General features: G+C 41.6%; 1 protein-coding gene across 4 annotated transcripts; it reads left to right on the forward strand.

Annotated features, from left to right (window-relative positions):
• The first annotated feature begins 3,588 nt into the window (after positions 1-3,588).
• Positions 3,589-26,336, forward strand: ppp1r9ala (protein phosphatase 1 regulatory subunit 9A-like A). 4 transcript variants are annotated; one of them, XM_046403378.1, is made up of 20 exons: positions 3,589-3,765; positions 4,296-6,375; positions 15,030-15,162; positions 15,300-15,420; positions 16,481-16,585; positions 16,870-17,005; positions 17,882-18,040; positions 18,208-18,261; positions 18,587-18,816; positions 19,271-19,367; positions 19,464-19,581; positions 19,688-19,839; positions 20,417-20,735; positions 20,811-20,865; positions 20,958-21,029; positions 21,147-21,348; positions 22,002-22,046; positions 22,951-23,067; positions 24,085-24,273; positions 25,005-26,336. In XM_046403378.1, exons 2-20 carry the CDS (start codon positions 4,456-4,458, stop codon positions 25,161-25,163), a joined length of 4,383 nt encoding a protein of 1,460 aa, XP_046259334.1. In that variant the 5' UTR covers positions 3,589-3,765; positions 4,296-4,455; the 3' UTR covers positions 25,164-26,336. The 4 variants fall into 4 exon arrangements, with proteins under 4 accessions (XP_046259334.1, XP_046259333.1, XP_046259335.1 ...); XM_046403377.1 differs by having other exon boundaries at positions 3,590-3,765; positions 20,808-20,865; XM_046403379.1 differs by lacking the exon at positions 22,002-22,046 and having other exon boundaries at positions 3,590-3,765; positions 20,808-20,865.
• Positions 26,337-26,765: the final 429 nt, after the last annotated feature.

Here is a 26,765-nt window from a genome sequence, read left to right on the forward strand (position 1 = left end):
CTGACAATATTAAACGCCACACTGTTATCAGCAAGAAGAAATAAAGCCACATGTAGAGGCGGTTTTGTTGTATTCGTTATGTCTGGCTGGAGTGAGTGTGAGACGTTGTCTCAAAGGTTCCACTGGCTACGCTGACCTGCTCTTCACCTGCTCCTGTTTCCATGTGGTTTGTCTTATTCGTTCCATGTTGTTTGAGGGGTTGCTATAGGGAACATTGACTTGGCTGCGGGGCACTATGTTGCCCCTGGGAGAAAGCCCACTGACTGTGTATATATGGCTTTTCAGCCCCACAGTTGCTAGGAGAGGATCCAGCAAGCTGGAAATGTGAAAACACTGACATGCAACCCTTATGTGCACACGCAACATAATTTCAGATGGTGTAGAGCAATTTGAAAGGTATTTGTTACAGCTGGCATGTTGAACTCTTACCAACTTCTATGATTATAAAAGACAGGATGAAAGTTCCATCAAATGCATTTGTGTCTTTTTGTCAGATGAACATTTTGCGATGAGTCTTCCTGAAAGGAGCAAAGTGCAAATTCCACAGTCAAAGGAAATGATGGTTAAAACAGTGCGCTCCATAAATGACGCTGTACAAAGGTTTCAGTCCTGCAGACCCATGGATTTACATAAAGCAAATGAAAACAGAACGCCTCAGAAAGCCATAAAGCGGCGTGCACTCAAACGGATTCTCACATAAAGTGTATGAGTGGTGACACAAAACTATATAAAACTTCATATATCAGATAACCATGTCTCAGTGGAATGTGAGGGTGGATAACGCCAGAGGAAATGCCTGGGAACAGGATCTCTTCCAGAGATTTGTCTCTGAATGTTTCAAAACACTAATTTACAACTTTGATACGACGGGCTGATAGCCCAAAATGAGGCACTATTTTCACAGTTTGCTTTCAAGAGAATCTAATAATCCAGGGCAAAAGGTAATGATCTCTGGATGAAAAAACTTTGGGTTCAATATTTCATCATTTGTACAATTAAAAATGTAGATGGGATTACACTGTAGGCAACCAAAATGTTCACATGCTCACAAAAATGCCTTCTAAATAGACCACCATCTGCTCAGGCCTCTTGCTGCAGTCTGGTTCATATTTATCAATAATTACTTCCCTATTTGCAGTTTGTTACGTAATTCTTAAGTTTAGCCTCACACATGGTTAGTGAGGTACGTGTTCAAAATGTAAGAGGATTTAATGAAATATGTGAAAATATAATATGAAATATATGTCAAGCTAAGCAGTCTTTTATCATAATGACCTGATAAAAGTGATACAAATTCATCATTTTGCAGAAACATTTAGTTGATATTCCTCCAAGTGGAGATCAAAGAATTTCTTCTCCCACTTCATCTGGCTTCTGTGTTCTACGTTAGTCGGATTGGTCGATAATTTTGCAAAGTACTTTCTCATGCACTGAGAAACTCTGACGATGCTGCATTCGGTATCTTTGCAGCCGATCTCAGTGAAAACATTATCTCTTCAAACACGTGTTGTGAGTCAGCTTGCACAGGATTGCTCTCAGTGGAGGGGATCCGATTTTAAATATGGCTGACAAGTAAAAAGTGAAACGCATTTAGGCCTGTGTTTTGCTGTTCTGTGAAATCACGTTAAGGGATGTTTTGATCATGATGAATTAGTAATGAAATGTATAAAATTAGAAAATGTCCCAAAGAGCAAGTGTGTGCAGGCTATAGGATTTCTGTTGATGACCTACTTTAATTGAGGGCACGTTTACTGTATAATATTTACTGTCTGAATCCGAAATAACAAGGCGTTGTTTCATTACTGTTCTCAACACAGCTGGAACAAACCTTCAGAAAAGACTGGATCTAAAGGTTAAAAAGTTTGAACTATATGTTCTCCACTGCCTTTGACCAAGCATTGACTGCTCATCATCATCTGGGTTGCTCTTACATATTTAATATAAGTTTTCCAATCAAAATGTGTTTTACCTTTTAATTTATGCTGCATTTCCTGGTTGATATTTTTGATCTGTTATATAAATCACTTTGTCATGCCTTTCCATATGAAATGTGCTGTACTCATAAACTTGTGCTGCCTCGTTCTGCTCCAGTGACTTGAAGACAGTCCATCAGTGATTCCAGTCCTGAGGTTCAGGAGACCAAGAGGGTCCCGGGATGATGATGATGATGAAGGGACTTGAAAGTAAAGCTTTTTATTTTTTTGAAGCCCCCAAAATTTTTTTTTCCTCATCCTTTTGCTAAGTCACTAAGCACATGAACACGACAACCACTAATTATGAAGAATAAATAGTTGACATTGTTTCATCTGAGTCAAAATGTGATCCACTACCTGAGGCATGAAGCCTCATAATAAGCCTATCACCAGTAAATGTCCCAGTGTGCCAAGTCATGGCTGGATTAACCAGTCAGGGTGCCTCAGGGCAAACATTTGTTTCTGGGCTTCCCCACGTTTGCCACCACTCTCTGAGCCTCCCGTCTGCCGACTGTCACGCCGCACACAGAAGATATGTGACAGCCTCATTATATGCTCAGGGACCAATCAGTATTGGGTATTTTATTCGTAACCTTGCTGACTTTACAGTGTGAACACATTAAAAACTAACAATGCTCTTATAGATTTGACAGGGGATTTGACCTTTCTACAAAAAATAATAATAATGCAGAACATGCCAAGAAAAATACTCTAGTACAAATTCCTTACCAAATTTGAAAAAAGCTTTTCTCACAACAGTAAGATTTTTTTCTTTTTTATTCCTCTTCTTCTTCTTTTTTTTTTTTTACTTTATTGCGTCCCGTAAGACGTGACAGTGTGACAGTTAGCCAACAGAAACAGGCCCTCGAGGCTGAAACCAAGACTGAAGCAGCTAAATTTTATCTTCTTATTTTATTATTTGCAAAGTTGTTTTTCCTGCTTTGAGTGTGACATATCAAAATGTCTTCTGTTGTGTGGAAAAGGCCTTTTGATCAAATAACTAAACCCCACTGACCTGGGGCTTTGGGGACCCCTGTGGGACCCCTGTGGGACCCCTGTGGGTGCCTGACACTGTGGCACTTGCATGCTCTGCCCTGCTGGAAATAAGTTGGGTTAATATCCAAAAGGAGTTTACTCCTGCAACTTGGTATTGCATAGACAGATTTTTAAAAAATGAAGCAGCAAAAGGCCAAGATATGAAACCATAAAGGCTAGAAAAACAACTTGTTTTACAGGCTAAATAGTAGGCTTGTTCTGTATGACAAATGAACAGAACTTGGCAGAAGTGTCCGTTTCATGGTAACATACTGTAAAACCGCTTGCCATGTCAACCTTCTTCACAGTCCTGGGTGGAAAACATGCGCAGTAAAACTGGGGTGAGCTGTTCTTGTGGTCTAGGTGTGGACTTTCTGCCCGTGCTGATGAGCTCTAACGTACAGTCGGCTCTTTCCCACGCCTTTCTTCTGCAGCCCCTCGTGTCTGTGAGCAGAGCTGTGGAGAAAGAGGGGCGGCCAGGGTGTAGCGGAGTGGTGGGTTACAGTCCTGGAATGTGTGCGCGCTCCCGCCTCTCCCTCCCTCTCTATGTGTTCTCCTCGGTGGCGGCGCGCGGCACAGACAGGCTCGTGTGCGCGCGCAGCCCGCGACAGGTCTGGAAGTGCTCGGAGGAGGCAGGACAACGCTGCTGGAGCGGGGAATGATGGCGGTGAGCAAGAAGAAGGGACAACTTTGATACTGTAAAACCGGGGCATTGTGGACGAGATTTCGGCGACCAACACGATGAAGCAAGTGGGAGGTGAGCAGCTCTGGAAGTTATGTACCTTTGTACGGTGTTGTGTACAGAGGCAGCTTTAACATTTCCGACGGCTCGTACTTGAAATGCCACAATGAATTGCTCAGTGAGACACTGCGATAACGCTCGGGCTGTATTGAAGTCTTGGCCCATGTAAGTTTAACTTTGTTGCGCCTTTATTTAAAAATCTGTACCCTAGTGTTTCCAACTACGTTAACAGCGTTTAAGCGGGCGAAATAAGCACAATCGAAGTCCACGGCTGGTTAAAGTTACTCTCAAAGTTTCAGCAGTTTTTTAACGTTAACGTTAGCTAACGCCAGTATCATTCAGCCATCGAAATGATTCGAAACGCCAACGTTAACCGTCCAACAGTGATCTTTAACTTAATGTTCTCACTAAACCTTTAACGTTTTGATTTGCAGAGGCCAACAACGTTACGTGTTTGCTCACTTTAGATGACTTACGTTAGGCATGGTGAGATAATGGTGTCTTCCTCTGTATTAACAGAGTGTACTCTCCGTTTCTGTCTTCAGATGACTTCGGTGTGAGTGTTTAGTTGAGACAATGCTCCAAAGAAGCTCCGCCGGACCCATGGCACCGCTTGCGTAAATTTGAGGGTAGTTTACCAACAAAGAGGAACAATCTCTCCAAACACGGCTTTTCTTATTGGGCTACAGTCGTAAACAAACAAAAATGATCAAAGCGGAAAGCAAAGGAGGCGAGAGGACCCTGAGGAGCGCGTCCCCTCACAGAAACGCGTACAAGTCTGACTTCCATGCCATTAAGTGCTCCTTTGATGGGTCAAAGTCGGAGGGCGCCGCCAAATCATATGCAAATGGGTCCAGCGACACCCGAGAGGACTCGAGGGGAAGGCCTTTTGGCACCAGAGTGAACAAGATAAAGAACATATTCCTACAAATGGATGGTCAGCAACAGGAGTGCCAAGAGGGGAAAGCGACTTTAAAGTCTGATGTGCCCCAGGTGTCTCCATCTAAGGTGCAACTCCCGGTCAACGCTCACAGAGTTAGCTTCAACAGTGCTTCAAGCCCAGAATCACACAATTTAGATAAAACACCCAAGGGGGAAGATGTTGAGATTGACAAAGTGGCTTTGGCAGAGAAGTTTTCTGTGACCAGAAAACTCTTTGAAAGAGGCATCAAAGAGCAGCCTGCAGCTGAAAAACAGTCTCCAAACAGAGCAGCGACTCGCCTGTCCCTCGGAAGTGCCTCTGATGACGGGAAAAGCACAAGGAGAGTATCGGGGTCCTCCGAGACTTCTGTCAAATCAGAGCAAACACCTACATCAAAAGCTGAATGTCGACCAGATGAGAAGGCCGATGGTGAAAAAAGGCATGTGTCTAGAGTGTCGCTGAATGCAGGACCCATGTCCAAGAGGTTGGGCAATTATATGACAGATAATGACTCGGAAGACAACAACACAGCTGCTTCAAAAAGAGAAATAGCGTCTGCTAAACAGCAAAGTACCACTGAACGCTTGCCTACTTCTCCGACAAGGGACAGCTTACACAAATCCCCTTCTCCCGTTAAAGAAGCCACTAACTCTACACCTGTGACTGATGCCACTAACAAAAATGCAGCTCAGGCAGCTTGTGCCATTAACAAACCAGCATCGTTGGGGTCTAGTGCTGGTCTTAAACCCACATTCCCAGCCACCAATGCAGCATACAAATCCATTTCTCCAACAGCAGATGCCACTAACAAACCCCTTTCCCCAGAGCAAACAATCCCAGTCAGCTATGGAAACAAACGCTCTTCATCATCCAGTGATGGATTTAGTCGGACATCTGTTGGCGGGGATGCAGGCAAGCCACATAGTCCACCCCCAAGGGATGTGAAGCAGCCTCTTCCATCAGCTGGTGGTGTGCAGAGCACCAGCAGACCTAAATATCCTGAAAAGGCCCAAAGTAATGACACTGTGGTACATAGTCCTACCAGAGATAAGCCACCCACTCAGACCTCATCCCTGGACTCCAGGAGGGTGGGCATGGTTCGGGCAGAACTGGTAGTGGTTCAGAATGAGTCCTCAGAGAGTGAGGAGAATGATGATGATGATAACAGTGATGGTAATGTGTTTGAGGAGCATAAGGTGCAAAGCTCCAAAGATTTACCAACAAACCTGAAAAGAACCTTTCCAGCAGAAAAACTAAACTGTAACCCCACTCATCATGTCACGAAAGAGACACAGAGGATATCAGAGACTGTAGGAGAAGGTAGAGTCTTGGAGGACAACGGGTTTAAAGTGGAGAAAAGGGCGGACAGTTCGGCATTTAATCAAGATGGTGACACTAATCGTGAGGAAGATGATGAAGTAGCAGAGGAGGAAAGTGAGCTAGATGACCAGGTGGGCCAGAGCATCCTGGATAGAGCCTCACCAGTAGTGTATGGTATTGAGAACGCAGCGTTTGTGGATGACAGAGATGTAGACCAGGTCCTCAGGGAAGAGGAGGAGGAGGAGGAGGAGGAGGAGGAGGGTGAAGAAGAGGAGGATCAAATATATAGGGAATATGATGACTGTTATGAGACCCTTGGTCTGTCGGATGAGGAGGAGCCTCCTGCGAATAGGAAAATCAAGTTCTCCACAGACCCCATTCTGGTAAGTACTTTACATTACTTTACCTGTACGTCTAAACTACTGCTCAAATCAAGCACTTAAAAACATATTACGCAGCACTATCGTTAAAACCACCGCCTTACTGATTCAGCAACTGTGTCTGGCCCAGGTGTTTCCCTGCAGACACAAGACAAATTGGTGAGGCCGAGAATGAATGTTTTTGTTGGGCGTGCTGACGTCACAGCTGCTGCACTGTATCATCAGACAAGTTTTGTCACAGGTCTGAGAATCTAAACTGTGGTTTATTTAATCCTAGTAACCAGAGAGGCAGCTGGTTTGTCAACCTCATCTCCTGCTGCATTAGCATTGGTAGAGATCAGGAGAGAGGGGGGAATTTTGTGCATGTGATGTAGCAGTGTTGTTTATGGTATTTTTGGAAATATTGTTGATATTGCATAAGAGCTTGTGAATGCAGGGCCACAGCGAAACGAGGACAGCAGTTAGGTGGAAAGAAAAACATGAAACTTTAGGCTCTACAGTAAAATAAATAAATAAATAAATAAATAGTCATGGGCACCCTGAGTCACTGCTGTGCATTATGGGTGTTTTTATTCATTTAGAGCGGATCCCTTCTGTTTATGAATCATGTCTTACTCATGAGGGAATTCTTACTTCTCTAAAACATAAGGGATTCAGGGGTTTTATCCTTTCTTGTGATTTCTTACACAGACCATTGCCGTCTTATCTTATTACTGCCAGCGAATTCCTGATTTTAACTGTGTTAATTTACAAGAACATTAATGGTTTGTGAGACACAGGGGCACATTCTGTTAAATGATTTTTCTCTGAATTCCCCCATGTTCTTGGGTTTATATATCTGGGTGACTTACAGAATAACTGATATTACAATATTTTTGATTTAGACAATTTTTAAATAGGTCAGTTGGTGCTAATCTTGGCTGGAGATGTTCCCAATTGTCTGTGTACAGTTAACATCACTAATGTAGTTTCATTTCATGCTATCCAAAATACATATTCAATATATCTTCCAGTTTAACAGTGTTTTTTACACCAGTCTGATTTTCCAGCTGGTGTAATCTCTTTTGATAATGCCACATATCATGTGTTGTAAACACTGCCAGCGGATGTTGAAGGGGTGTGGTGGTGGATGTGGAGGTGATATCTTCTACCATAGATATTCAATCACCATATCTAAATAACATTTTGCTAAAGCAGGGAAAAACAAATCACTCCAGTGCATTCCACATAGTTTGTGAGCAGCTCAGTGTTTATCCAGGCCTTAAAATGCATTGTTATCTCAGGGTGTGTATCCCCCCCAGCCTAGTCATCCTGGCAGGGGGTCCTGGGAGAGGGGACCAGAAGCTGACCTGGAGTGGAGGGGGCACAAACAGTGTTTCTGCTCTGCTCAAAATGGAGCTATGATTGATATAAATGCAGCTTTGTAGTTCACAACAATATGCTAGACTGTGTCTTCTCTGTGTAGCAGCTCACAGACAGCTCATGACAGCCACAAGAGGGAAACTTTATGCAAAAGAGAAATGGCTGACACAAGGTTGTAGTTGTTGATGTATGAGCTTGTTTCAGTGGACTAACTGAAAGTTGCCAGCTATGTCTAGAGTTTTTATGCTGCATCTTAATAATGTAAGATGCAGCAAATAATAATGTAAATAATGTGTATAGTGCTAATATGAAGGGGAGTTTGCATACAGCACTAAACAGATATTATAAATGAAGCTGGTAGGCCTGGAATTTAGGTCTGCAACTAGCATTATTATAATTATTTTCAAAATAGATTCATCACTTTTTTTTCTCAATTAACTAATTAATCATTTGGTCTAGAAAATGACAGAAAGTATCCTTAAGGCAAAGGAAGTGTATTAAAACGACCAACAATGAAAAAAAGACAATCAGTTCACTCACATTATATCATAAGAAAAGAAGGCTGCCAGCACCATAGTGGAGAAGCCAGAACTAAATAATGTTCAATATGCATGCTTAAAAAAACTTTGATTGATTGATTATTAAAGTAATTGCAGGGTAATTTTTTTGTTGATTGGCAAATTGATTGATCGAATCAATTAACAGTTTAAGTTCTACAAATGTGAGGTAACATTAACTATCAAGTCCAAGAATGTTTAAGCTCCCAATTAGCTTTTTTATGTAACAAATGCATGAATAGGTGCATGCAATAGACAGGCTTGAGAGAACAGAGAGAGTTGTCAAATCAGTGACATGCTTGGATTAAAACCATTGGGCTAAAGTTACATGGTATGCATGTTAGCCAATTAAGTCACACAAATGTTCCTCAGGATTCCTTTCTACCTGTGGCCCTGCTCACAAAAGCCTCCCGCTAGCACTGCATCATTCTCCACAGTCTGCTAGTCGGAGCTGGCACTGGGACTGAGCACACTTGAGTCATAGCGAACTGGGAGAGAGGGACTGCTTTGTGCTTCTGGCTCACAACAGGATTAGGTCCCTACGTAACCCGAGTCATCTTGACGGAAGAGGTGTCCTGTGTGGAAAAAAGGTCGTCTTTGTGAAGTAGATGTCCAGTTTCAACACGTGTCACCCTTATCAGGGTTGAAAAACAAACTTGGTGCAAGAGAGATTTCTAAGGCAGTAAAAATTAGTGCAATTAATGCACATTGATTTGATAAAGTCAAAGTCATGTGTCAAACCATATATTGGCTGTTAAATGCATTTACTTGGTATATAGTTTAATTATGATGAAAACACTCAAACTGTGCAGTGTTTTAAAGAACACATCTTAAATATCTGAAAGATATGGTTGAAAAGGCAGTTATTATATGCTTTATTTTTCGGGAGAAGATTCCTCTGCATACATGGTAATATAAAGTCACTCTTTTGTAGGGCACTGAAATGCTGCATTCCCATTGCTGCTGTGTCAGTGTATAAGTTTGCTATACCCACTGGCTGTATGAACCATATAAACATTGCACCACTGATTTAAATTATATCTTTGGGCATTGTACAGATATTGTTTCCTCTTTAAGTGCATATGAAAACCGGGCCTGTGATATTAGACCTGTGTGCCTAGGCATGCCCTTATGTGTAGAAAAGAAATTTAGACCACTTCTGTGTGGCAGTTGCACAGGTTTGAATTCATTTTCATTTTGAACCCTGTAGTTTGGCGACACTCCCAAGAGTTGTTCAATGATTAACGCTCTCTGCTCTAGGTGTGTTATCTGCTTGGGGACAAAGACTGCACTTACTTTCAGGGTAGTTAACGTGGGTTCAGTAGAGGTTGTCTTGGGTTTTATGCGCCGTATTGCCTCATATGCAACAGGAGTCAAAAACCAGGTAGCCAATCACTGACAAGAAAATATCTGAAACCAGGATCTGCAGCTGTCTCTTTGCCCCACCCTAGCACAATCATAGGAAGTACCACCAGCAGTTATGGGTCAAGTAAACACATTGTCCCTTCTCAAACACACTGGGTGTGGTAAAGGATTGTAAGTTAGGGCAAAAAATTGGCATGTAGATTAGACTGTCCACATCGGTCACTGTTGAAGCATGTGTGTGCTTATGCCAGTCTAGTTTCCCAAAGGCCTGCAGTAAAACTCAGTTTAGCATCTGTAGACCTTTCACCTGTGCCAGGTAAAGTACAGTATGTAGACATTAATCAGGAGCCAGATAATGAGAGTCAAAAGTTAGAGGGTTTGTCATTTTTTACAAAGGGTGAGAATCAAAAAATTGGCTCTATAAAAGGGATGCGTAAAGAAATAAACTAGCACTTAAGCTTGTTTATGATGATGGTCGTTTTCTGACCAAAGAGGAAAATAGAAAGGAAGGTGTGAGTATTGAGAGGCATGTAACAGTCTTCTGTCAGTCTTTTGTTGTTCACCTTTGTGAAGCTGCAAGATAACTAGCAGTCGAATTTTATGTTTTTCACTCTGCAACATAACTCGCTTAACAACTTGTCAGCATCAATTTTAGGTACCTGTTAATCAATTCAGAATCATTGACCTTTTCTCCCATTGCTGTTCTTTATATAAAGTGGCAAAGTTACAGCAGGACAGATTCTGCACTTCAGTGTGTATTTCATGAGATTAGCGAAAAGCAAAAAGGGGGCATACTCTGTATTTTGACTCTGGTCTCTGTAGCCAACCCATAGTGTTATGCTTTCCATTTCCTAAATGAGATGAGTCTTCTGCTAGCCAGAGGAATGTGCCTGACTAGTCTCCACCCTCATCCAACCAGCAGACAGGCCCTCCCCTTGTAGCATCTGAGTTCCCTTCAGCCACCTGGGTAAGTGGGTGACCATCTGACAAAACGGGGCAGAATACTAATGCAGTCAGCTCAGAGTGCTTCGTTAAACAACTCGTGGTGGGATGTGTCTCGGGCTGATTGTGATCGCTGTGAATGCTTTCATTATGTGATTACTTCATTGAAAGTTAACAGTAACTGTGTGTTAAAGATTTCAGCAACCCATGCGGGACAAAAGTAGCTTTTGTTGGCCATTTATAAACAAACCAGTTGAACCTGTTTGGAGTCCTCTGGAAATTTGATTCCATTGTGGCACTCTGCTCTTCCAGGCTCCACCTCTTCCTGCTGTAGGTCATACGTTAACACTTAAAACATAAACATTGTTGTTTCAGTTACAGTGTTAATTTCAAGGGCACACGGACAGGAAGCGCAGTGTAGGCACTATAGATAAATTTCTTTATTTTTTCCTTTTGCACAAACCTAAAAAACTGGGCCCCGCGCCGCCTTCTCTAATTACACGATCTGCGCCAGGCTGCCACCCCTGCCCCAGCTCACTCTCACAGCATGTTTTGATTTGTTGTCTTTTTGTAGGTCTGCTTACATTACAAGCTCCCCAATCCAGTGGTCAGCCCTCATTTCGCACTGGCAAAAGATTTCTCTGGTTTGCTTTTCCTAGCAGCTGCTGACTCATTTCCCACTTTGGTATTCTGTTGTGGGGAGGGGAGTCGGAGTGGGGGGACGATGGGAAGAGTTTCAGTTTGGGTGTGGGCATGTGTACATCTGTTCGTATGAGCCACACGTAGGGAGGGCAGACCACTGCATTTGCTGAAGATGGATGAAAAGCCCACAAATATTACTGGGAGGTAGAATTTTCAAGGAAATGGAAATATGAAGATGGAATAGCAGTCTGTTGAGCTACATCACAACCTCACTGACCCTGGTAATAATTAAGGAAATTGTATTAAAAGATCATGTTAGGTACCTTGTTCTGTATTATTGGTTGTTCTTCTTTGGTCTTTCATTCTTGTCGGAGTCGCCTGCCTGATCCACAGTTGAGTGTTTTGGTTTTAGATGTTGCTGCACCGGGCATGTGCCGAACAATTAAGGCAAATGAAATGGTTGTTTAGTCTGATAACCGTGGGCAGTGATAATAGTGAGCTATGTGTATGGCTTGTTTGTGAGGGAGAAGCTCGTAAAGAGATTGATTTCTGTCTTTCTTACTAAGAAAACAGTGATCGAGTGATTATGTTTCAAGAAGAACAGAACATTGTTTGAAAAGGGCCCGGGAGTCCATGGCAACAGGAAAGTCGGACATGGGAGTCACGGGAGGGGTGTGGGGAAGTTAGAGGGGAGAAGCAAATCTGAATTGCTGCTGCTCAGTTAGTGCAATGGATAAGGATACCTTGGTGCACCCTATATTCTATTAGCCTACATTTTCAACCTTTAATTACTAAAGTCTCCATAGTCTAAACTAAAAAGCATCTTTCGTCCTTAATGAAATTCCTGCCTGCTCTACTTCTGTGAATCCATTTTTAACTGTCAAAATTAGAAGATGATAAGCTTTGTCAGGTCCATTTATGTAAGCGTTTTTTAAACTTGTTGTTCAGGGAAATGCAAAAGAAATGCAGGAGAAAAATGTCTAGTCGATTCATTTCATGAAGTTATAGTCTTCAGTGCTGTGCACAGTGGCCTCACCTTTGTGTGATAAAGGTAACACCTATCTGCCACTGGAAGAAAGCACAGTACATGACTCTTAGATCATAAACCTGTGGAAATAAGTTTGTCTAAAAGCATAAAGAGGAGGAGGAGGAGGAGGACTCATTTGGGCTGATGGAGGATCGAGGCCCCATGAATAGCATTCCTTTCTGTACCACAGAGCTTCAGTAGAGTGTATAATCTTCTTTCATTTGGAGACACACCTGCATGTGTACCAAACTAACATAACACAATGCTATTTAACTTAGACAAATGTGTGTGAAAATCAGCAGGATGTTGTAAAACAGAAACGGTCATAGTAATTCACGTTGATGAATTGCACGCTGAACTCTAGTTATCCTGGAAGCTTACTATCTGTGCTGTTTTGGGCGGCGTCCAAAGGCTACAGAGTGAGAAGAGGATTGTTTGTGGTTGATTCTTCCAGTCCTGGCATGCTGCAGGATCCAGACCTTAGACTTTGTTGCTAAGTGTGGAAATGCTTACTTGATTACATATTACATCCTCATGGCAAACATTTCAATCAGTCCTACAATCCTGTTCTCCTACGCCTTTCTTATTTTATAAATTGTCACTTGTCACCATTAGTTTTTTTAGTTTTAAATTGTGTATATCACAACCTGTGTTGCACGCTCTGTATCATCGGAGCTCAAAACATTTGTCACAGGGATTAGTGCCTCCCAGATATCCCAGGTTGCTACCCAACACATGACAACTTAGTGTTTTGTGAGTAATTTCTGTGTGTTTTGGTGTTGAGTAAGACTATTTAAAGCTGTACTTACCCCTTGCTGTAGAATTTATTAGCCTCTAATAACATGCTTGGCAAATCTGTGCAGTTGTTAACATTTAAGAAAGAATCATAGATTGGTTTGGTTGTGAGAGAAATATAGTAAAAAAGTAGCAAAAATGTATCAAAGTTTGTGAACGTGTAAATGTTGTTATTAAATAAAATTCAGAATGTGGTGTATTGAATATGAAAAAGTAATTGAAACTTCTTAAACTCCTCCCTCCCACCCACAGTAAATATGATATATTCTATGAAATGCCTCTGTTTCCACACTCACAGACGATCTTACGAGTATTTGCATGCCTTGGTTTGTGCATGTTAAAACCTGGCTTCTGCTCCTCCAACAAAACAAAAAGACATATTGAAATTGATCGAGAAAAAATTAACTTGTGTGACTGTGTGAGAAATGAAAAGACTGAGGAAAATGAAAGGAAACTCAGCAAAAGTTCATCTTCTCCTGTGTTTTCCCCATTTTCCTCTGTTTAATTTCTAAGAGGCATCTCTTCTGTTTTGCTCCATCCTATTGTCATATGCATGGTGGAGACAAATTATCAGTGTGCTCCCTGTTAAATCAGCCAGAGGCACCTGTAGGCTGCACCCTTTGACCACCAGTACAATAGTGACTCCACCCAGCTTAAGACTAATGATGACGAAGAAGGGCTTTTATGTTACCGACCTACTGTTGGGTTCATCCTCATAATCAGGCATTAGCCCCAGATGGAGTCTGGAAAACTCTAATCTACTTTTATCAACAATTTTGTATATCTATAAACCAGTCTCTCATAATTGAACTCACTCCCTGAATCTCTTTCTGCTGTGTTAGGACTGTGTCAAGTCCAGTGGCCAGTTTATTTCGCTCAGTCAGACCTTTGGATCAGGGATTCAGGGATCTTGCAGGACTTGTAAGATTTGTCAGAATCTGCCTGGAGATCTCAGCAGACCTTGCTGGCTTGAAGAGAATTTACAAGATTTTGCAGTGCTGCGAACTGGAGCTGCAATAGTCAGTAAATTCAGAGAAAATTAATTGGCAATTATTTCATTAACCGATAATCACTAAAGTATTTTTAGTATAAAGTATAATCACTAAAGTATTTTTTTAAGCTGAATATTTCTGTGCTCATTTTCGTGTCAGCCCGGGAGAGTTTTTCAAAGTTGACTACAAATACTGTATTTGCTTGGTACTATCAGTGGTATTCAAGGTAAATAGCACAGAGTGTTGTTGGTCATAATAGTCTTCAAGGCTGGTCTTGAGTACTGGGTGGTGCCTGTTAACTGAAGGTGAAGGGGTTAGTTTTTTGTTTTATTGCTGTATATTTCATTTCTTACTACTGTGCCGATGACAACACTTGTCGCCTCAGAGCATTGATCTTTGCTACATCCACTGCTTAGCTTTCCCCAGCTGTGCCCTACTTTCCACGCTGTTCATGTTCTGCTGTATAATTCCAACCAGAAAACAGCCTCTGGGACACATCCAGTGCTTTACAGGGCCTGCCTGCAAAGTTCACAACTTCTGAAAAGTCTGAGTACTCAAGAGTATGCATCTTCTGCCTCTCTGAAACTTGCATCATTTGTTCAGAAATGAGATGAAAATGCAAAAGATCACTGCCAAGATTTGACAGTGCAGACTGCACCATTAGGTATTGAAAGTTATTCAGAGAAATTCTGAACTCTGTCACACACTGTATTGTATGAACAATGCAACAGTTGAAAAACAAATGAGGGAATTTTAATGTTAGTGGCCCAAATCATCATCAAAGATGTAAGAATGTGTCCTTGTTCATCCTGCCAAAAAAAAATAAGAATAACTCGAAAGTGAAAATAATATGCCGGTGGCTGCACAGATCCCGTAGGTACCCCTCAACATCAGTCTGTCTGATGGTTAACAACTTTGTAAGGATATAAAGGCTGGTGAACTGAAGCTGTGCTCTCGCTCTTTTGACCAACACAGGTCTTCAGTACCTTCTCCAATGAGGAATACGATCGGCGCAATGATGACGTGGATCCAGTCGCAGCATCTGCGGAGTATGAGCTGGAGAAGAGAGTCGAGAAGATGGATGTGTTTCCTGTGGAGATTGAGAAAGGTGAGTTTCACGACTCTGAAGGGAAACACAACTCACAGTTACTGATCTTCATTGTCAAAGACATGGATGTGGAATACAGCCTATTTGCAGTTCTTTCTGCTCACCCTTTAAAAACTCCAAAATCTCTCTGCATTCAGGAGACAATGGCCTTGGCATCAGTATCATAGGGATGGGAGTTGGAGCCGACCAGGGTCTGGAGAAGCTCGGCATTTTTGTAAAAACCGTAACAGAGGGAGGAGCAGCTGAGAAGGACGGACGGTGAGTCAAGGTTTTCTTACAAAAGAGTCACTGGTAGTATTTTGTATACAATCAGAGACACGGTATACACTCACTGTACAGTACTCCACTACAACAGTTTTTAATGTTGCATTCTAGGAATTGCTTATTCCCCCAGGGTCCAGTGACTCACAAGACACAAACGCTCAGCTTTATTAATAACCTCCCAAGGAAGCTAAAGATAATAGTCTCACTACGTCTGCTTCCCAGGCATTTTTAGATTTGTTTTGTTGCCAGCTGCATAAAGGCTACTGTATTTTTATGCCTCCACACCGGCGATAGCTGTGGCAGGGGGCATAATGTTTTTGGATTGTCTGTTCATCCTTTACTCGTGAATGCGATATCTCAGGAATGCCATGAGTGGAATTTCTTCATATTTGGCACTAAATGTCAACTTAGACGTGATTAGATTTTGGTGGTCAAAGGTCACTGTGACAAAATACATTGTTGGCCATAGCCCAAGAATTTATGTGCTAGTTTTGATAGATTTTATTCTAATGTCTAAGGTTTTTTATTCTAATGTCAAATGTCTAAAGTAATGACATTTTATATCCAAAAGGTCAATAGTCGCTCCACTGTTAAATCATAGTTCCCTCCATTATTTCAGCAACAGAATTGTGTCGATATTTCACTGATCTTGACTGGTCACCTTGAATCTGTGGTGATTGTATAGATCCTCTATGTGGCGGGTTGAAGATGTGTGAAACATCTACGTTTTACATTTTTTGACAGCTTGTGCCCGATCAGAATCAGCTTGGCTTTGGCCAAGTATGTAAACGTACCATTTGGATTCATACATCAATATAGCGATAACTTCCATTTCACCAAGAACCACATTTCTCATCTTTTATTAAATTTCTTCAAAGTCTTCACTGCACATATGATGAGTTTGACTGCATGTAAATTGTAACTTAAGTGGTACATGGAGACATACAACCACGAGGTGGTAAATCTAGTTTTATCTTTCCTGCTATGCTGAAGGCGTTGCACAACTCAGTGAGGAAATGCTTCTCTTTGTAATTGCTATCTTCTGTGTCTCTAGCATTCAAGTGAATGACCAGATAGTGGAGGTGGATGGTATCAGTCTGGTGGGTGTCACCCAACTGTTTGCTGCTACGGTCCTGAAGAACACCAAAGGCACAGTGAGGTCAGATCAACGAGCATCCCCTTGATCTATTAAACCAAGCGTATTGAAACGATCGTTGCTGGTGATAAGACTGAGTCACTGTTATCTTGATGACAAAAAAAAAAACAACTGGTGTGTCTGTTTGCTTCAGTTCGAAAGGTGTTTTTGCTTTTAGTGAAAGAGGCAACACACCCACTTATGATGGGACTCAGCCCTAACCTTCACCTACCAGGCAACATGCAAATTGTCCCGTTATATGGTGCACTAATACATTGTGTTCTAAAAATAAAACTTAAAAAAAACAGGTTCTTGATTGGACGGGAGAAGCCGGGGACGCAGAGCGAGGTAGCCCGCCTCATAAGTGAGACACTAGAGCAGGAGAAGAACCAGCATCAGCAGCACCAACATTTGGATGATCCTTATGAACACTCAACAGAAGAGGTGAGTAAGCTGCTCATTAGAAAGCCCAGCCGGTGCTCAACTTAAGCCCTGTTCATGTTGCATGGGAAAGATTCCTACTGCGGGCGTTCAGGTCGTCAGTAACACCACAGCACTGTACCTCGTTCACTTACACTGAAACACAAACTTTGATGTGGGCCGTTGATATTTGTCTGGTTTTTAGGCGCTGCTTAATGATTAAGCGCTAAGGTGGATATGTTGGAGCTTCCAGGAAAAAGAACAAAATCAGTCTCCCTGCTGTAATTACAACTTGGATGATGACGTGGACATCACTTACAAGCCGGAAAATTACATTTACGATAACTCCAAAATAACATGAGCATGATATTAGCCCCTTTGCCACGCCCAGTCTAGTCCCCCTCAGCTCAACGACGAGCAGGGCGCAGCTGACTGTGAGTAAGCTGTGTGTCATCATTCTGCTGTGTTGGAAGCTGTTCATTCGACTGCTGCCTGTCTGACAGAATTGTGAAATGTTTGCTCTCTGAAGTTCAAGCAGCCACAAGCCCCGTTTAGCATATACAATAGACTGGGCAGAGAATATTTGCGGGATTTACTGAAGCAGGCAATATAAGTGGAAAATGTGGCTCTGTTTTTATGCAAAGTGCGTCACTGTGTGTGTAGGGGTGTTTATAATCTTGTTTTTAGTTGATAATATTGCCCATGTTAATGTTTTTGATGCTGCAGACTTGTGCAGACAGTCTCCCATCGGTGTTCAGTTGTGATGTTACAATATTCGTTCCAGACTGTGGTGAACTCTGCCACTGGGAGTGTTGTTGACACACACAGAGCGTGTTCCTGGGCATGGAGGGTGTGTTGGTGTTTGCATTACGTGTTACCGTGTGTGATGTAATATTTTAGGAGGAGCGCTATGAGGAAGAGGACGGAGCAGATGAGAGGATTTTAGGATCTAATTTCTCTCCTGGGCGGAACACAGAGGTGTTTGAGCTGCCTGATTTGGAGGCTTTGTTTATGCCGACCAACATGGACAGTTCTCAGATGGTCTTCAAGTTCAAAGAGGTATCACCCATGTCATCACTTTCAGTCTCGCATGATTTATTTTATTATCTGTTTATTTACTATTTATTTATATTTGTTTAGTATAAAAGTATTTTGTTTAGACAGTCAAGGATTACTTGACTTATTTATGGTTGTAACCAAGTTTTTTTATTTTCTTATTTTCTTAGCTGCAGCTCAAACACAGCATTGCCGCAGGTGAAATAAATCAACTGAAAGAAAAGGTATGATGCAGATGAAAACTTGTTTTTGTATTGTTCAGTATTTTCAAGATAGTCCCCTAACAAATACGAATATTGTACAGTTAAAAAAGAAACCCAAAGAAAAAATAGACCCTCATAAACCTTTTGTATTTTCTGAGCTTTCATCCATCAGTCATTCTACTGTACCACTTGTATTTAATGAGAACAATAGTGTCTTAACACCTTTTTTCTTCTGTGTGACCAAGTTCTTTTAATACAACAAGTAACACATGAACTTTCTTTGGCCAGTGTCCACCTCCTAAACATATCCAGTATGGCCAGCTAGAATAACACTGTCTCTGTACAGCTAAGGGCATCTGAGGAGGACAAATCATTGTGGGAAGCCAGGGAGTCTGCACTGGAGCAAAAGATCGAAGATAACAACGACAAAATCCTGAAGCTGGAGAGTTACTGGCTGGAAGCCCAAGATCTGTGTAAGACTGTGAATGAACAATTAGCTGACACTCAAACCCAGTTTGAGACCTTGGACAAGAAGTACAACAAGGCCAAGAAGCTGCTCAAGGACTACCAGCAGAAGTGAGTTTGTCTTGAGTTACAGAATTCTTCACTGCTGGTGGAGTCGATACTGGTTTAATACAAGCAGTCAACGTAACATTTGTTTAGACTCGGAAAGCTGCTATATAAAGATGTCTGCAGATGGCATTTAAAAATGTATGTGACTGGGAATCTGATCGGGACAATGAGACCCTGTTACAGTCCGCCACTTTGGAAAATGTCTCCTCCATATATACAAATATTCCCATTCTTGACGCTGCCGGTATCTTTTTCTCTTTACACATGCTGTTTGCAGCTAGGAGCACAAGTGATATTGTTAAACCAAGGTATAAGCTATGATTTTACTTTTTGTGATTTTTGCAAGGAGAATGTCTGCTGGTGGAATTCAGATGTTTAACTCATACATGCATGAAACAGAACATGTTTACAAGCTGAAGGACTGATGGGGAACCACATTTCCTTGTTTCCTCCCCAGAGAGATAGACTTTGTGAAGAAAGAGGAGGAGCTGAAGAAAATTATAGATGAAAAATACAAGTGGTACAAGGAGCAGCTGGAAAACTTGCAGAACAAGGTAAGACCCCAGCTTTTCCAAAAATAACTCAAGGCTTATACACCACAGCAGAGTTGCAAGAGACACAGAAATGATCCTATGTTGTTTTGTCCACAGATAGCTGTCCTGGAGTCCAGAGAGGCCTCAGTTGTGGAGCGTCAGGACTCAGCAGCAGACAAGAGAATAAGCAGCCAAGATCCAGTCACCAGCACACAATCTGTTGACTCACTACTAGGTACAAAGGTTTACTAGAGGTGAATTGACTTTAAAACGGAAGTACACACGTCACCCTTTCATCATGCGAAACTTGTTTTTTTTTTGGTTTTTTTTTCCTGGAACAGAACAAGACTGGAACGAATTGGTCCCTGAGACTGAGCGTTTGGACACCAGTGCACACAGAGCAAAAGGCCTGCTGGCTCAGAAAGCCAAACGTCAGCCTCCATCACGCAGCAAACTGAAGGAGAATCTCGCGGTGACTTCAGGTCACTCTCAGGTCAGCCAGCAACAGCTGATTTTGATACAAAGCACAACCAAAGTCCTGTGTTGTATTAACATACAATAGGATTTAACAGGCAGGCACTTGAGGTTGGACTTAACTTCTGATATGAGTTTGAATAATATTTAACTTTATTTGAGCTGATCAATAATAGTGAAAGAGGTGGGATTTGTGTTAAAGTAAAATTTAAACAAAAGTCAACAAGCAAAGTTTAGTCTGGTGTGACTGATAGATTTCCTGAAAAACAAACATATCTTAACACACTGCTATTCTGAAATGTTTATTATTAGTAATGTGTTTGAATATCTTGTGCAAAACTATAAAATAGACCTTTGAAGCACCAATGAAGCAGAAATTGAAATGTTTTATTAAAAGTAAATGTAATAATAACATGATGTTGCTCTTTAACCAGGAAGTATTTTTCTAGCCTCATTTTAGTTCAGCAACATTGTGACAGGTGTTTCATGTTCAGTGTGCCAATCAGAGCTGAGGAGCGGAGCTTTCTGTTGTATAAATAACTTTTATCCACACTTCCTTGTATTGTCCTTGTAAATAATTCGTTATGGTCTCACAGGAAACTGAAGAAGAGGAGGAGCAGGAATCTCCCAGGAGGAGGAGGAGTTCCATCCAGGAGAGCCTCTCCCTCCCAGTGCCTGTCTGCTATCCTGGGAATGGACCGAAAGATGACCAAGGGGAGACTAGAGATGGACCCAAAAATAAGGCAGAGATCTCCAGCAGCCCATCTTTGTCGCCATCGCTGGGAGACAGTGTTGAAAGCGGCGGAAGTCCTTCTTTGTCCTCTCCAAAAGACGCCATGTCACCACATTCCCCCTCTGGATTAATGCGCAATGTCAAGAAGAGGGAGTCCAAAGGCAAGGGCAAAGAGCACAAAGGTATGCAAGACCAAGCTCTGTTGGCTTTCTGTTGTTTTGTTACGGAGCCTCATCATTATTGTTTTATTTCAGAAGAACCAAATGAGGCCTCACCATTAGGAAAACCTAAAAGACGATTTCCAGACTTTGGGTAATTTTCCATATTGTTCGCTGTGCCTTCGTTTTCAAGTCACCATCATTTTCGCGTTAACGAAAAAATAAAATCTTACTGGTCATCAACAGAGGCCTTCGGAAATCAGGCGGCAAAGGAAAAAAACATGACAAGGAGGCGATGAGAGCATCTTTGGACAGCAGGTATGTTATTGCTCAGATTAGTTTCTAAAATAAATGACTGAACTCCATTAAGACTGAGATCAGATATTAAGTTACCACATGTTTAAGCCTGAGTCGTCCTCGTCCTCCAATGCTTAGGGGATCGGCAGAGTTACTGGAGGAGTCTGGAGGGAACCTGTCTCCTGCAGAGTCAATGAGCTCCATCCCTACCTGTATGCCCTTCTCCTGGTTTGGAGACAAAGACAGGGACAGGGACAGAGAGCCCTCCTCTTCCAGCAGCAGTCTGCCGCACACTGCAACTGAGACCAGCAGTGAGCAAAGCCAGGATCGCAAGAATAAAGTATGTAACTTTCTTTGACTTTATGTGAAAATACACATCACAGAGACACAGAGTATGAAAATCCAGCTGAACGTGTTTAAGATGTTAGTTTATTGTATTTAACGCTACATAAGTGTGACTGAGATAAAACTTCAGTGGGGTCAAAGTCTTGATCCCTCTCAGTCCGTCTGCACTCGTCGCTGCTGACTTGGCCAGCTGTAAAACATTTGTCGTCTGTCATCCACCGTCATCATATATTTTCGTCTTCACTGAAAGGGTAAAACTTGTAGATCTGTAATTGGAGACTGGCTGTAGACACGTGCCATCATTAACCAGTTCTCCAAATGAGCTATAGCATGCAAAGGCTACATTAACTGGATCCATATGTCAGCCATTAGAGAAAGCTAGCAAGGGAGGATCTGGTGGCTTTTCAATGACGCTGCAAATAGTGACACATCAAATGCATCCAGTGGAACGCCTGGCCAACTGTCATGCATGCTGCGGTTGGGCTTGTATTCCCACGATGCCGTTTAGAGACTTCAAGACTCGGCCTGAACCATTAAGACATGAATGCTAAGAGAATAGTTTCGTTGCTGTGTGCATCATGGTAGTTTTTGTCAGTGCTTTGCTGCCTGGACATTTTGTCTCACTGAACCCGTGTCTCCTTTAAACAGACAAATCTCTCCTGGTCCTCTTTATTCAGTCGCTCATTAGATTTGGTACAGTATACACATTTTTGTCTTTGATTTTAAATGACACCATAGAGCGATACTAACATATGTAGTTCTGCAATTCGTGATATCTCGCCTCAGTACATCCTGTGAATAATTCACTGTGTCTTTTGTAGAGGGTATGTGGTAGTGTTAGAGGAAGCTAATATTGTCTGATTTTCCTTTTACACACATTCAGAGAGCATTAAGGCCTGTATTAGAGGAAACAGATGAAGCCAAAAGTAGTTTCCAGGGCTCGTTGCACCAGCTAATCTGAAATTTGATTGGAGATCTGTGTGTAAAGTCAACACTAACTGCTTGTAGCTGACTTTGTGTTGTTCAGCCTGTTTTTTTTTAATTGAACATTTCCTCCAAGACATTGAAATTGAACTGCATGTGAACTTGCACACAGCTGGTGCAATAGCCTGCAGATCTGGACGATGTGTCCCTGTTTATTCTGAAGTTAACCCAAAAACAAGCCACAGTTTAATTTGCATCACTTTGTCACAAACAGTTAATCTTGATAGCATCTACTTTGCTAAATTGAAAACAACATTACCCCATACCTGAAATGTGTGTGTTTCTCAGTAGTGGTAGTAGTTGTAGTTTAGAAGTTGTTGATTTACTGCTGGTGATGGATTGGTTTTAGTTTTAATCACCTTTAATGTAGATATTTGATCTTCTGCCTTCCTTTAACATGCTGAGGATCACTTTCTGCTCAAATCAGTGACCTGGATTGCTTCCACACTTTTAATCATTTATCATAATAATTTGAGTCCTTTTGGAAACAGCACTGCACTCACCCCCCTCACCTGTAGTGTAGTGTTGCGTTTGTTTGCTTCTCCTAGTAAAGAACTGTCGTTTGGTGCTGTGTTACTTTAGTAAATGCGTTCCTTGTTTCCACTTGTTCCAGAGTTTTTCAGTCATAGATGATTCTAACCCTGCCAGTCCCAGTTCAGACATCTCTGGGTTAGTTGCTGAACCCAATCTGTCTGGGCGCTCACACACTTTAATCTTCTCTTCCAGCGAGGTGAGTGCTCTCCTTGTTGCACAGTCACAAAAGCCGTGTGGGACGCCCTGATGCAGCTGAAAGGGAACATTCTCAAGCATGCTCTTTGAGTCCCTCCCTCCCCCTTTCAGAGCTGAGATTAAGTTGTGAATGCACAGGGACTAGAAGAGAGCTGCATGTGTGTGTGTGTGTGTGTTAAAGCTATTTTGTGTTTAAAACAAGTCTTGTGGCTTAGCTTTTGTTCAGTGAGCTGTGATGTTAATAGTTTGTACTTTTGCCTCTTGTTAGAACTGTCAACCAGTACTTCATGTTCTTTACAAGCTTCGGCAGACCACACAACAGTGTTGACCGCTCCGCTGCCTGCTCCGTGGTGTTTCAGCATCTGTTTTTTTTCTGATATTATACTTTGAAGTGTCTCAGTCCCTCTCTCTGTCTCTTGGCACATCACGAGAAACATCTGCATCTGAGAATATTACTGGTAGTTTGCTGTTATTGCACGCTTTTCTTCTTAGTGGTAGCTTGGGAACTTTGTACACTGCACACAGTTTTGTTCAACAGAACCTGCACTGCGTGTTCTTTTTGTTTGTTTTATAAATACTCTACACTGGCTTTACTGGCTTTTTATTCTGGGCCCCCGGACTGACCCCTCCTTGACTTGAATTGCTTTTCGGTAACTTGAAACCCTGAAAATTTCATTTACTCAGATGAAATTTCAAACAGCATTTATTGAAGTGATTTTGTGAATGAAGTGTAAAGCATGATTAATATTCTCTATTTCACCACTTGCCTCTTAATTGTGCATCAGGAAGATTGAGCCAAACTGTCATATACAGACAGCACAATGAACTGTATACATACTAGGCATGAGTAATCTTTTTCCCTTAACTTACCACAACATGGGATGAAACAGTTGGACAAAAAAAAAAAGCTCCTTTTATAATTATTTTAATCAAAAGTATAAAATGGTAAAGCTCTTACTAAAGCAACGGCTTGTTTATTTTTCCAATAATCTGTTCGTATCATCTGTGTCCTCTGCAGACTTTGGATGATGAACCAGTAGCTACAGGAAAAGAGTATCAGTGGCAGAACCGGCCAGTTTCTGAATGGACCAATCAGCAGGTCTGTCACTGGTTGATGGGCATGAATATGGACCAATACACACCTGAATTCACAGCTAAGGGAATAGACGGCCAGCAGCTCTTGCATTTGGACAGCGACAAGTTGAAGGTAAACAAACAGCATGTGGTGTTAATAATTTACTTTGATTTACATGTGTAATGATGGTGTAATTTAGTGATTTTAGGAGAATGATTTTATTCTCACCTTACAAGGAGTCACAAAGCTTTCTAAGCTTTTGACTGCCACCATGTGGCCAGAAGTATTTTTTTGTTGCAATGTGAAATGATTCCCAAGACATTTCTGCAATGTTAGAGAGGAGAATGACAGAGAAAACACTGTGACAAGACTTCATACTGTACATTTGTAGATTTTTCTCATCTTTGTCGCTTATAAAACATAGCTAGATTAGATCTTTTCTTATTTTTTTTTCACATATTTCATCCTAATATCAACTGTTTTTTTTCCCCAACAAAAATTGTTTCTGTTTTTGTCAGAAACAAGTCAAAATGCAGTTACACCACTACGTAAATCCAACAGGCTTGTTTAGATGAAGTCTCACTCAGAGTGAGGTTGTCTAGAGCTGTAACGATTAGTCGGTTCATTGATCTGTCAGTCTGCAGAAATTCCTTTAAAATACCAAAAATGTGCTGGCTCCAGCCTTTCACATGTGCATACTTTAGGTTACCTGATGGGAAATTGAAATATTTACATGCATTTTTCTGACAGTGAAGATGAGCTGATTAATTAACGACAAAAATCAGTGGTTGCAGCCCTGCTTTGGTCCTCTTCTTAGCGACATGTTTAAGGGGTGTGTGTGTGTGCACTTTTTTTTCCTCTAGGCCCTCGGTGTGTCCAGTCAGAGCGACCGTTCAACCATCAAGAAAAAACTGAAGGACCTGCGTAAGGCTCAGGAGAAGCTGGAGAAACAAAGAGAGAAAAAAGAGAAGGAGGTTCGCCGCAGTGGGAGGCTTCCACTCAGCAGTGACTCTGTCTGCTGAGGCGGCAGCTCTGTGCTCTGAATACATACCACTCATAAAGTTCATCACTAGCGGAACCATGAGCGACTCCCCTCCCCCCTTTTTTTTTTTTAAATCTAAAAATTTTGTGCCGTGACGTTCATGTCACTCGATGTTAATGCCAACAAGCAGAGAACACGACTGCCGGGAGTTTACCTGTGCCGACCAAGGTGCCAGCTATGACGTACGTTCACACTGTTGCATCCTGTTTGTCTTCTCACCACTGTTTCTCTTGACTATTTTAACAAATTTTCAGCTCAAATGATTTTAACTGAACGATGGGGAATGTCAAAGAAGTCGGGCATGTGACCAAAAAGGAATCCTAACATTTTTTTTTTTTTTACCACTAAAAAGCTACAAGCTATTATTATAAAATGTCTGTTTTCAGAACTAATGTAGTCGTTGCAGATCATGCACATATATACCTATGGAAGTCAAATGTATACTGCTTTTTCAGCATTTTATATTGTGCTAGAGTAACTTGACTGTTTCCATGTAAAACAGTTATTGTACAGTTCAGATAAAAGCACTATATTTGTCTTTTAAGCATCAAAGGGCGACAAGGTTTTAAATGTATAAATAAGTTTTATACATGTGCCTATTAACTGCATCTTTTTTTTTTTTTTACTTAAATATCATTGTTCATTTTATACTATCTAAATTTTTCTACTAAGTAGAATAGCCAGGCTGTCATTTTTTGCTAAATGAAAAGCAACAAACGAATCAAATGGGGACGAGGTGAATGCTGCTTCTGCTGTCCCTGACTGGCTGTGTGTTGCTGAGATGGTCCCATGCTGCTCCATGTAAATACACACACACACGCACACACACACACACACACACACAGGTCTGCTACATGTACACCTCACCGCCCCATCAGACGGTAAGCTGTGTCTATGACAAGGACCCGTGTGAGTCGGGAGCGCAGCGTCGCGTCTGAATGTGAGGCTGAATGTTTAGTTGTCCGCAGCCAAACTGAAGCGCTTCCTTCTTTCCTTCCTTCCTTCCTGCTTCTTCTTATTCTTCTCATGCACGACTCCATGTTCTGTATAGGATACGACATGTTGGACTGCAAGAAAATCATGTTTTCCACACCTTTTGAATCGAAGAAACAGTTCTTGGTACATAAATCATCAATAAACTAATTTTCACTTATTGTGGTATGTTTTGCTTCCTCCTGATTAATGTGCATCAGCAGTAAGCATCACACACCTGCAAACTGACATGTTTTCACATATTGCTGCTACACAGTAGTCCTGTAGTATATATTACCTCTATGAAACAATTTAAATTGTATTCATTTGTGACACTGCCAGGTATTGAATGTACTGTCTCAGTTGTTCTGGTCACTCAGTAAGTAATAACAGATTGTTTTGTAAGATGAGCAGTAAAAGTATGTAGCAACTTTTACATGCAGTCTGTCTGAAGTATGACTCAGCTGACTGTATATTATGCACTCTCAAAATCCTGCACATTTAAATCTGGTGCAAATTAAACTTTGTATTGCTGTGACTCACATTAGTTGGCAGGTGGTCTGATGCTGATATGGAAGACAATCAATAATCATCTCCGGTGATGCATCAG

The sequence above is a fragment of the Scatophagus argus genome, chromosome 11 (genome assembly GCF_020382885.2).
Source record: "Scatophagus argus isolate fScaArg1 chromosome 11, fScaArg1.pri, whole genome shotgun sequence".
Classification (NCBI taxonomy): Eukaryota; Metazoa; Chordata; class Actinopteri; family Scatophagidae; genus Scatophagus; species Scatophagus argus.

Bases quoted from the DNA above. Each gene is read 5' to 3' on its own strand.
- ppp1r9ala (XM_046403377.1), top strand. From the start codon at position 4,456: ATGATCAAAGCGGAAAGCAAAGGAGGCGAGAGGACCCTGAGGAGCGCG. The intron at 6,376-15,029 runs GTAAGTACTTTA...TGACCAACACAG, and splicing joins TCTCCACAGACCCCATTCTG to GTCTTCAGTACCTTCTCCAA. The intron at 20,866-20,957 runs GTAATTTTCCAT...GGTCATCAACAG, and splicing joins AGACGATTTCCAGACTTTGG to AGGCCTTCGGAAATCAGGCG.